General features: G+C 31.7%; 3 protein-coding genes across 3 annotated transcripts; 2 read left to right on the plus strand and 1 right to left on the minus strand.

The window, feature by feature from the left end:
* Positions 1-1,366: 1,366 nt before the first annotated feature.
* On the plus strand, positions 1,367-6,504 carry LOC110998002 (protein piccolo). The gene is made up of 2 exons (XM_022266408.2): positions 1,367-1,496; positions 5,366-6,504. The coding sequence occupies exons 1-2, from the start codon at positions 1,482-1,484 to the stop codon at positions 6,392-6,394; spliced, it is 1,044 nt and encodes a 347-aa protein (XP_022122100.1). The 5' UTR covers positions 1,367-1,481; the 3' UTR covers positions 6,395-6,504.
* A 408-nt stretch (positions 6,505-6,912) lies between these two features.
* LOC110998003 (histone deacetylase complex subunit SAP18) lies at positions 6,913-7,862 on the minus strand. The gene is made up of 3 exons (XM_022266409.2): positions 7,775-7,862; positions 7,540-7,644; positions 6,913-7,374 (listed from the first exon to the last, which is right to left on the minus strand). Exons 2-3 carry the CDS (start codon positions 7,612-7,614, stop codon positions 6,970-6,972), a joined length of 480 nt encoding a protein of 159 aa, XP_022122101.1. The 5' UTR covers positions 7,615-7,644; positions 7,775-7,862; the 3' UTR covers positions 6,913-6,969.
* A 553-nt stretch (positions 7,863-8,415) lies between these two features.
* On the plus strand, positions 8,416-9,901 carry LOC110998013 (protein sarah). The gene has a single exon (XM_022266420.2). It carries the CDS (start codon positions 8,535-8,537, stop codon positions 9,201-9,203), a length of 669 nt encoding a protein of 222 aa, XP_022122112.1. The 5' UTR covers positions 8,416-8,534; the 3' UTR covers positions 9,204-9,901.
* Positions 9,902-12,325: the final 2,424 nt, after the last annotated feature.

Here is a 12,325-nt window from a genome sequence, read left to right on the forward strand (position 1 = left end):
GTTAGGCAAATGAGTATTTTTATATAGAAAACTACTAAGAACGAAAATTTGTAGTTGGATTATTAATAGTTAAATTTATTTTTCCCGTTACGCTTTTACAAATGCTTTTCATATAATAAAATGGGTTAGTTTGGGCAACCCTGGCATAAGTATTTTATACTTGTTCCAGGAGTCCCAGTTGTGATTAAAAAAGAGGGAAATAATTTTTTGGAAACACAATAACAGTAAATCAATGATTTCTTCAAAGCTTTGTATTTATTATTATTTTTAGTAATTTAAACATAAAGACGTTTCCTTAGCGATATATTTCAAAATAATACAATATAAAAAGGGAAATGAACTTAAGTTCTTTTACAATGTGCAGGAACTTAAATTTTCTGAGACGGCGAATCAGTGAACCTTGGCTAGAGTAAAACAACAGTATGTTAAAAAATTTAATGAGAACTTTTATACATATCATAAATTATTCATAATAATATGTCCAATTTAGTCGTATTTAATTACCCAAATGTAGGTGTGTCTTAGTACGATGACAAACTAGATCATGGGTTATTTGAAGTTGCGAGATCAATAAGTAGGTTAATGCTTTCATTTACGACTAATATTAAGAATGGTTTGCGAGTTTTAATTAATTAATAATAATAACCTTTAATTCAGATACATTTACATTTAAACACACTTCCATTTAAATCGTTTTTAGTGCATTTGTGTGCCCTTTTTGGCCAAAGGCCTCCTCCAAATCCCGCCATTCCTCTCTGCACTGCCACTCTTTGCCATGTACCTGCTGTTTCTTTAATATGCTCTATCCTTCTAAGTTTGCTCCTTTCTTTCGCTTGCTGTTCCTTGAGCTACCAGTTCAGTAGGTTGTTGCTTCACTTGTCTGTCGCCAGTTTTAATGAATACCAATAAAATAAAATTTTACAGTAATATTCAACCTATTAAAACATACATATATCAAGATGTAAGTTTTAATAGGTTGAATATTACTGTATAATTTTATTTCATTGGTTACTTACTTACTAATATTCAACTTATTAAAACATACATATATCAAGATGTAAGTTTAATTTCAAACAAACAACTTTCTACGAAAATACAAAGAGCCTTTGTTACTTGCAAATAAAACGTCTAATTCCCTGTTCAACGCATTGAGTGTGATACCGTTTATCAATGACGTAATAACAAATTCAAAACTATTCTTATGGCTAAGCGTTTCTCCTAACCATTTCCTCCGTTACGTTTAATAGAACTGTCGAATCATTGTCGTTCCGTTTACCGCTTCAAGTGCAACCAATTTATTAAGGATTGCACATTATATGCTGTATATTAGTTGATATATGCCTTCGTAGTTGGTCACCTTGCAATAGGTATGGTAGTCGCGTAGCCAGGCGAGAGTGGGCGACCTCTTATAGCGTGCGCGGGAGGTATTTCCTTTATTTGATACTTGTGTTCAACGTGATTGTGTAGTGTGAAAGGACAGCATGAGGACGTTACTGGTAAGTGAATAAAACTCATCAGGAGTTATTGGGAGATAGGGGATGATTTAATATATGTGTTTAACGTTTTTAAATTTTTCAAATAATTTATTTTGGTTAATCAATAATACATTCTACCGTCTAGAGTTACACAGTATTGCTTTTCTAGACAATTATTTAATTTAGTTTTAAATAAAAATCTGTTATTTTTTTTTTTGTTACACAAAATAAACTAAAATCTTGAATACTAAATTTCCTTAGAAATTTAGATGGATACTATGCTTATTTTTAATAATTAGACAACGTCATCTATAATAAAATCTAATTTATTTCAAAATATAACGTCTATATTTGCTAGTAAAATCGTTACATTTAAGAAATAATTGTTGTTCTTTAAATTATCAGTGAAAGGTAAATAAAATAATAAATTCTAAATTAAACATGGCGTCGATATAAGTTCAAAGAATAATTCCAAAGCTCCGTCACCGAGCAGCATATCAAAGAGGGCGGACTCTAAATAGACCATTGCATTCAGGTCGTCATATTACAATCAACATTCAAAGTACGTAGGTATTGATTACAAGTCAGCCTTGAGCCTATCGGTTTTCTCGTAACCTTTCAAAAATATGCCCTTTTTAATTCATAAAGCGGAACTAATTGTTCAATGTGAAAACAAGTTAAACAATTGTCGTATTTATTATTACGTAAGTCATGCAATATTTTCGTGGCGAGTGGCCAACAGGCTTAACAAGATATAATTCAACTAAAATTGTAGAGACAGCAATGAAAGGCAAATAATCAAGAGGGTCACGAGATTTGGTGGTATTTTTTCTTGTATATAGACTCCCTCTGCAACTTTTGGCTCCCAAAATGTGTCCAGGGCAAACACGCCGAACTTCTTCTCCTTAGGGAAGGCGACTCGTGCAGGTTGCATAGAATGACCTTAGATAAACATATAAAAATAATATTTTATTATATTTGTGTTACAAATTATATAAATAAATTACTTTCTTTGCTATCTGTATAGCTGCAAAATCAATAATAAATAATTCACTTGATATACCAGTCTGCAGTTGCGATATTAAATGAGACCATAGGAATTAAGAAATAAAATAAAATTTTATATAGACGTTGCGAAATATAAGTACGCTAGTAACTTCTCGTTCTGCAACACATAGGTTTGGAAATCGCAACAAAATTGCAAAGTTATTGTACTTTAGTTACGGCTACTATCTATTCGTTACGTCAAATTGGAATGAGGAACTAATTTAGGGGTGTGCAGGAAAACGGAGCTTTAAGGACTTCATTATTTTATTATATAACAAATCTATCACCAATCTTCCTGAATATTTTTTTCTAATTGGAAAAGTCGGTAATTAGCAAGTCGTATAAACAAAAAATTTCCACTGAAAAATATATTATTTTACCAGGTTTAACGGCCAAAAATCAAACTTACAACCATAAAGAATTAAAAGCCTTTACAATAGAATGCTACATTCCGTAAGTTGGCCTTACCTTACCTTTAGAATTACAATCAATTTTGCATTTAAATAATTGCACTCTGATATTTCAAGCATTCTTTGTTGTGAAATTTTATATAAAGTTATTCATAACGCAGTTAGAAATGATCGTTACTGATAATAATTTACACGGCTGCACTCTTATAAATATAATAGTCTAACAAAAAGAGGAATCAAGTAATTTTGATTTTAATGCTATTTATTGTCTAATTAGTATCTGTGCCGGGAATTGAAGTTAACTATACGACATTAAATGGCTTAAGGAAACCAATTGTGATTCATAAGAGGCATTCTTTACTATGACTAATCTATTTAAGCTTGTCTGGCGACCTAAAATAAACAAGTAGACGGTCTCGCAAATTCTGAAGAACAAAAGACCTCAACGCGCTCTAAGTTCACGTGTACTGCATTTGACATAAGTTGACAATTGTTTTACTACAATCATGAATAGGTATTGTCTGGGTTCAATACTTTTTCAATACCAAGTAAAATTTCGAGTTGATTTTTTTAGCAAAACACTATTTAACTTTTTTACTTCCATGTTATTATGTTAACTAAAGTCGTCGCAATACAAAAAGTTTGTTAAATGTTTTACACAAATCCCGTTTTCTAATTATTTATTTCATATTCAAACTTCCATTTCTACGTTTCTCTTGAAGAGTAACGTTCTTATATAGTTGTGTTACTTTGACTTTGCATTAATCTTATCTTTACTTCTGGTATTAATAGGGCATTATTATGTTAGAATAAATTATGTGATTGCAAAGGCATGCGGAATTAGCCTCGTACTGACATATATTTAATAATTCATAATTTCGTATACGTATGTGATATAAAAAATTATATTTGTTTAACGATTGCATTTTTAAACAAATAACCTTGCACATTAAAAGTTGTTCTATTAGTCTAATATGGGTGGTTATAATTTATATTATTCTACTCAAAATCTAAAAGTAGATTAACTACTACTGTATATTTTATATAAAGCATTACATTTTCAAAGTCAACATTACACATATAACGATTTGATGCACTTACGTAATTCTAAAAAAATCATTCCAGTTTATAAAATCGATTATGTAGATAAGTAAAAATAAATGAACTACTTATTACACATACGTAACAACCTTGTCGGAAGAGCGGTTTAGTTGTCGTCCTTAAGTTTCTGACCGAGACCCGATACTTAACCAACAAATTCCAGCCTTTTTTACCGAAGGAAAAACTGCCTTACCTTAACCAAGATTCCTTTTTAATTTGCTTCCATGTTTTTGACCATAGATAATTTACGCACCTTTATTATTCACGTGAAAGTATCAAAAGTAACTGGTGTTATATCGCACATCTCTATTATCTATACTACCATACTACAGTTTATTTATTTCTTCAGTATTGGAATCTTATAATATGCTTAACATTGACTGTAAATAATTCATCGAATATATTTACATTTTCTTATTTGTTAACCCAGTGCCCAGAAGTTACAGGCGAAACTTGATTGTACGTAGACTTTTACATACGTGAGTTATATAAATAATGTGAGTTCCTATTTTTTTAAGGAATAGGTCTATTAGTTTTTTCATACAGAATTGTAATTCATAATTGCTATTTATCAGCGCTATGTATGCAAATTGTTTGTTAACATGCGACTATTCTCATTATGTGGTTACGTAGTCTTCAATTGATCTAATTTCCGATAATTATCGAAAATAATTTCTTTATTAACTGCTTCCGATAAATTTGTTTCAACATTATAATAAGTAATAATACAAAAAAAATAATTGATACCCTATTGTACACACTAACTTAAAACTTCAAAAATGAATACTTCATTTAATGTATTATCGTCACTTTAATAAAATAAAACTATTACTTATTTTATAAATCTTTAAGGATACCCATACTGTCGCCTACTATCCCCTCCCTAGTAATTAGTATACGTAAATACAATAATTTCATACATACAACATAAAATTTGAATTTGACTGCTAATTGAGATTTCCTTATGCTACCATTATCTTATAGATACATAATATAAATCCTTAAAATGTCATGTATAGGTTTAAGCTATTTGAAAGGTATGTGGTGAAAAGGAGACAGAATTGGACAGGGCATGGCCAGTCAATCTAGTCAGGTGCAGCGTGGCAAGGCCTGTTAGTGTTACACTCGAATGTAATTAATGATTGCGTAGCGAATTCCACAATAAATGTATACTAAGTCACGTCGTGACAACTTACTACACGCACAAATCATCTTGGCACCTGATTTGCTTAGTTAACTTCTGCGTGTACTATTTAGATCTTTCAAATTTTTTGGCTTCAATTGGAAGGTCAATTCCATTGTAATTCGATTCAACTTGTCTTTATTTTTCAGATATTATCGCTATGTGCGGTCACAGCTTACGCACAGTTCGATGGCCCTGCACCACCAAGGCTGCAGATTCCTGGCGCGGTCCAAGTAGGAGGTCCGAGGCAAGGCGGTTTTAGGCAAGGCAGAATACAAGCCGCTCAAATCCCTATTGCCCGAGTGAGAAGGCCAGGCCTTGCGAGACCATCATTCAAATCTGTTGACGCTGCTCCTCGACCGAGTCTGCAGTCTTTAGAAGAGCCAGCAAAACCGGTCACTGAAGAACCAGAGGACGAAATAGAAATCAACACTCCAACAGCATATGCCAATGCTTATTCAACCCCTGAACCACAAAACGACTATTTCGATATTACAACGACATCCCAACCTAAACCCCCTAGTGCCTTCAATTCTTCACCATTTGCGCAAACAACCCCATCAATACCTAAGCTCGAAAACGTAAGACCAACGCAATACCGCCCACTCCTACCACAATCGTTTATTCCAATCAGAAACGAACCTAGGCCACAACCAGTCAGGTTGCAACCTTTATCCAGCAGACCCCAGCGCCCAGTTCTACGCCCTGAACCAAAACCATTTGCGGATGAAGAGGATATTCAACCCATCAGACAATACAATAGACCACAAGAACCAATCCGTGCAGCGCCTGTCAAAGCTGCGCCTCAGAAATACTCTCCTTCGAACAACAGGGAAAAGAAGCCAGTCTCACAAATTATCCGTAAATACAGAGAAGAAAACGAAGACGGCAGTATTACTTGGGGTTTCGAAAATGACGATGGTACTTTCAAAGAAGAAATTATAGGAAATAATTGTATTACAAGGGGCAAATATGGTTACATTGATCCAGATGGTTTGAAAAGAGAATACAACTATGAGACCGGTATTGCTTGTGACAACACCAGAGATGAGCAAACCCAGAAAGGTTTTATTGACTACCAAGAAAACAAGGCAGTATTACCAAATGGTATTACAATTGATCTCAATGCTATGGGGAAGAAGTCAAAGAGGCCATTCAGATCACCAACTAATCACTAGAGCATTAGGATTTAATATGTATTTATTTTAGGGTTTTATTGTAAGAAGAATGTGAGTGCGTGATCATGAAACATGTGATTAAAGTACTGACAAATAAACTTAAAAATACATTTGATTTTAATTTCCTACCTTGTTTAGGATATTTTTTTTATATTCATATCTTTTTCAAAATGTTTTATTGCATTAAAACTGCTGAACGAAAGTTTGGTGGTAATTAAAGAATTTAAAAAAAAATGGTGACAATCATAAATGAACAAACTGGGATACAATTTCAAATCTATTACTTAATAATAATTGTCTGAACAGGCAACTTACAATGCCAACTATTAGGTAGAGAGGTAGTTAGACGAGACATAATATATTGTTGCTTCTGATAGTTTGTGAATGCAATAAAAATAACTTGTTATTAGTACTAAGGAACAATTTTCTAAATCAGACAACATTTGTAAAAACAAGTCAATAAAGCCATAATAGTCGAAAGGTAATGAAGATAAGGAAAGAGGATATAAAAGTATTAATAGTTCTCCCATAGTTCTTATAATTACTTTTAAAAAATTACAATTACACACTTATCACTAGTACGGTCTATTATTCATGTAGGGTTGTGGACGTCTCATTGGAGGAGGCATTCTATTAGCAGGAGTGATTGATATATCCAAATAATTGCCAATTTGAAACTTCACTTGGGAGAGAGTTTTATTATCATCATTTCCTCTTTGACCAGAACATGTAACACCAATTTCTCTCATGCGATATGTTGGTGTCCGCATATCTGGATACACAATAGCAAAGTCAAAGTAAGTACCCTTACGACGTGTCTCAGGATTCACTTCTTTAACTAGGCTAGTAAGTTCCCGAAGAGTTGCATCCATCCATGTGTATATTTGCAACTCATTCTGCGGAACCCCACCTCTTGCATAGTCACCAGGAGAATTGTGTCTGCCAGTTGAACAAAAAACTCGAAGCAGAAGAGGGCAGGTCTGAAATATTATGATTCTAAATAAAATCTGAGATGGTAAATTAACTGAAAACATCGCAAACGGTATTTTATGATAACCTATTAATTATAGTTATAAATAGAATAACCATTTAGAGAATTATTAAGTAAACTAATCTATCCTTATGTATCCATATAAAGTATTAACCTTTTCTCTATCAACTGGTTTTTCTGCCGGTTTAACTTCTTCGACAACCATTGATTCTACTCCCGCCATTTTCATGCCCCTGGTTTAACTTGTTTGGTTAACTGGCTGAATTAGAATAAAATAAATGTAATATAAATTTATTAATCAAAAGCTGAAGCCTTATGAGTTTGTTTTGTAGTCGACACTCGACAAGAAATGTAAATTGTAATATAAAATGTAAATACACACAGTTTACCATTTGACAATACAAATTTAATACACCACAGAGTACAATTCAAATTCAGGTAAAGAATAGACGGGCAGGAGTCAGGAACACACTAGAAGGCTAAATATTGTAAACAATAGCAAATTATTCAATATAAAGAAAATTTCACGCCATTATGTGTGGCAGAGTACCTATGCAAAGTTTAGATTGTACCACTAAAGGTTTATACCATATTCTTTTCAATAAGTTATTATTGAAAAAAAAAAACAACTCGGGCAAACAAAGGCACAGACTAGAACCAAAAATGATGATGATAAATTAAAATTTTAAATGAATTTACTTGATCATTTATCATCATCATTTTTGATCTCAGTTGAGGTATGTTTCAAAACGATAACGATAACCATTAATAATCTTAAAATTGCAATCCACAAACAATGATGAAGTGGTCAATCCAATTTGGTCTAGGCCCTGCTAGACGTTGTCAAATAAAAATGTAATACCGAAACCACATATACATCTAAAAAAATTATAATAACTAGTTTTTTTACTTACAACTACCTATCCTTAACCTATAACAATATATGATTAGATTTTTATTTGCAAATCATTTTAAAATTTAAAAATCAAGTGTCTTACTTGGTTTGACAATTAGCATTTGACATTAATGTTAAATGTATTCCAAAATCGGATCGATTGTTTTGAATTTGATAAAATATTTTTAGATCAGTAATCAGTTTTGAAAACTGATTAATTATTTTTTAAGTTTAGGTTTAATTCTCAAGGCGCGATGGCTGACAAAGAAGATGACGAAACCTTTCAAGAAAATGACGTATATATAAATCCTGAAGATGGAATGCCTAATGTCCATCCAAATATTGCTGATATACATCCTGACAGTGATTCGCATGACGAACTTAACGAATTTGATGATCTACCAAAGTCCGTGATTGTAACAAATATACCCAGCGATGTCTTCTCCGACGAAAAGTTGAAAAAAGAACTTGAAGATTTATTTCGTACGTTTTCTGATAACATAACTTTTCAGTGGTTAAAAAGTTTTAAACGCCTACGTGTGAACTACGACAGCCCTCTAGCTGCAGCCAATGCACGAGTGCAGCTTCACCAGTATCACTTCCATAGTACTTATATTAATTGTTATTTCGCTCAACCTGTTACGCCAATTTCATTGAAGAATCTGCAACCGCCGGCGCCTGTCAAGCAGTATCTGATTTCTCCACCAGCTAGCCCTCCTATTGGATGGGAGCCTCGGGAAGAAGGTGAACCTATAGTAAATGCTGATTTATTAGCAGCAATAGCTAGTTTGGCTCCTGGAGAAAGTCATGAACTCCATGCCCCTACTCCGACTCAGCCTGCAATTATTGTGCACACAGCCCTATCAGCTGAGCCTGCACCTATATCCTGTAAGATTCAACACACAAGATGTCCTGAATACTGATATGCCTTGTTGGAATTTGTAGATGAATTATATTTTTAGAGTAGCAGTCCAATGCTTTTTTCTGTCACAGAAGTCAATTTGACCCGTGAAGCCAAAGATATTGCAGAGTTACTAAAATTAGTGAAATTTAAACAAAACTGGTAATATATGGGCTCAGTTATATAAATTTAAAATAATTATATCTACAAACACATTAATTTTATCTACATAAAACTACACTTTTAGTAACTTATGCCCTGTATTACCAATTTATGTAGATATATTTGCTTTTTAATTTATTTATGTGAGGATTAATAAAATTATATTGGTGCTATTTTTTGAATAACATAACATTTATGTTTTCAGTTATTAGATAAATATAGATTTAATTTTGGATATATATTTAACACACCGTTTCTGGAATAACAATTTTATTAAATATTAAAAGGTGATGTTGGAAAATCCAAAATTGATAGGTATTTTTAGGACACTTATTTAATATAACATATCATGACTCTTCAGGATTTCCCACAAAAAAATTTATTTGCTCAACTTAATATTTTTGTCTTTGAAAACCTTTTATATAGTTCCTGACTAACAATATGTTTACCACCAGTTGGAAAATAATTGTTTAAGGTGTTATTACTAAAATATCTATTATGTTTTATTCATTGGAATAAATCTTATATATAGATAGGAATAAACAAGTTCTCTATGTGGTTCTCTTGTTCTCTTTATAATTATAAAACTCTGAATTTATGGTCTAAATGTCTATCTCTGTGTTGTGGCCTCATGGTAAAATATATTATGGTCTTTATAGCTTTAGAAATATATTAACTACATGATTTAAAGTGCATATTTAAAATATGTAATTAAATTGTTATATGTATGTTATAAATTTATGCATGTTAAAATCTTTTTAATTACTTTGTTTGATTTTTTTTTAAATTAATTACTGTTTTTTTAAAGCTGGATTTTTCATTAAATCATTATATTTTGCAGACAAGCCAATTGTTGTTGTTAATCTTGTAAGCTCATTATACATTGGCAATAATTATCTGCAATACAATTATCTTATTTGCTTTGCTATTTATAAATGTGCAATGTGTTTTGTATTTTCTTGTTTTACATTTTAAGTTTTAGTTTATAAAACACTGTCATAAAATTAACAAAAAAATTATAATTTGTCTTAATAACAAGTTAGTAATTACATATTTATGAAAATCTCATGTTAGATTCTCAAGTGTGAATGTCTTGGTATTAGATATAAATGCGATCTCGTTGATAAATTAATAATGTTTCTCACTGTCACATTGTAAATGTTTTAAATTGCTGTGATTTCTACTATTGTTTGATGTAAATACAAAATATTACGGAATAACTGTATTTTATTTATTGGTCTAAAGTCCTAGTCCTTAAAATTCGTATACAAATTGATTGAAATTTCGTTGTTTGGTTACAAACATTGAAAACAGTCTATTAAAAAGATTTCAAAGAAAAGTCAAATTGAATAAACAAGATTTACCTACTGTAAAAATACACAACAATGATACCTACCTATTACTATAAATATATAAAAAACATTCATTTTAACATAAAATAGTAAGTTTTGTTATCTTTAATTTTTTGTAATTTAATGTGTCCAAACAATATCCTATATATATCAAAAATTTTGTACATATTATATATTTTTAGACTTAAGTAAGTGCTACGTATATATACTTGTAGTTGTATGGAATATTAATTATCTTGTCAAAAACTTAAACGAAATGGCACTTAACATTTTATACAAACATTTATTTTTATTAATTCGTTAGTTATGTATAAATTAAGGCTTTGTTAGCCTCCGTACGTGGGTAACATTGAAAATGTTTAGAACTGGCCAATTAGAAACATTGCTAATTTTGAATATCAATTCTATAACTCTTTGGTAACCTGATGTTGTATATGCATTCATTTGTCATTTGTTTTTGTGATTTGGCGGCTCTTGTTACACGTGAAAATGAACCCAACACGAGAAAATGTCAATGATTTATTATGGCTTTCGTTGTGGGCTTACGCAACAAGAAAGCTATGATAGGCTAAGATTGGCATTTCTTTATGAAAGCCCCATCTCGTGCCACTATTTACAATTGGTTTACGAGTTTAAGCGTGGACGTAGCAATCTCAATGATGATCCGCGTGAGGGACGTCCTTTAACAGCGACTACAGAAGATAAATATTTGACTATGGCAGGTGTCTTGATAATTAGTCGTCCGCCATACATTCCTGACCTGGCGCCCTGCGAATTTCATTTATTCCTAAGAACTAAAAATTCGAGATTACGAGCTCTGAAGATACGGTGAAAAGAAGAGAGGAAGAATGGGCTCACTGCTTTACTAGTGGTTCCATCGAATGCGACGATATGTAGAGATGAACGGATATTACTTAGTAAAACAAGTATTGGCAAATTTCTACATTAAACCGTTTTTCTAAACATTTTCAGTGTTACCTAGGTAACATGACATAATTGAAATGATGCTTCAAATTTATTATTGAAGTAATTTAAGTACTGAATATATAAAACTCAAATATTTAAACTAACTGAAATTACGTATTGAATAACTATTATGATTCCTACAGGTACATATCAAATTTATCATAATTTATGTAAAAACTTGTAGTAGGATCCTTACAACTAATGGACGGACTACAAGAATAAAAATTTAATTACTACATCTTAGTTCATCTTACGATAAAAAGTTATAGATAACTTAAGAACGTACTGCAGCACATTTTACAATCATCGACTGGGCAGCTTCTTCATCTTCGTCACCTGTGTAACCTACACAGGTGACGAAGTTGAAGTTGACGTTCTTATCTTTCTTTTTAAAGCAGGTAGAAAATAAAGTATCACCCTTTTCACAATTTGACGACTCACAGATGTATATGTCACAGTGAAACACTTAAATAAGAGAGTTAATTGAATCTCTAGACATTTATTTAAATATCGATATTCAATTAACTCGCATAAGTTCCGTTAGACAAGTGAGTGAACGAAACTTTTAACAAGTTCCTTAACGTTCCTAGACAACAATATCCATTTCAACTTTGGTAACTTTTGGTTTGGTGACCACGATATTTGATTAGAAAAGTTAACGTTT

The sequence above is a fragment of the Pieris rapae genome, chromosome 3 (assembly GCF_905147795.1).
Source record: "Pieris rapae chromosome 3, ilPieRapa1.1, whole genome shotgun sequence".
NCBI lineage: Eukaryota > Metazoa > Arthropoda > Insecta > Lepidoptera > Pieridae > Pieris > Pieris rapae.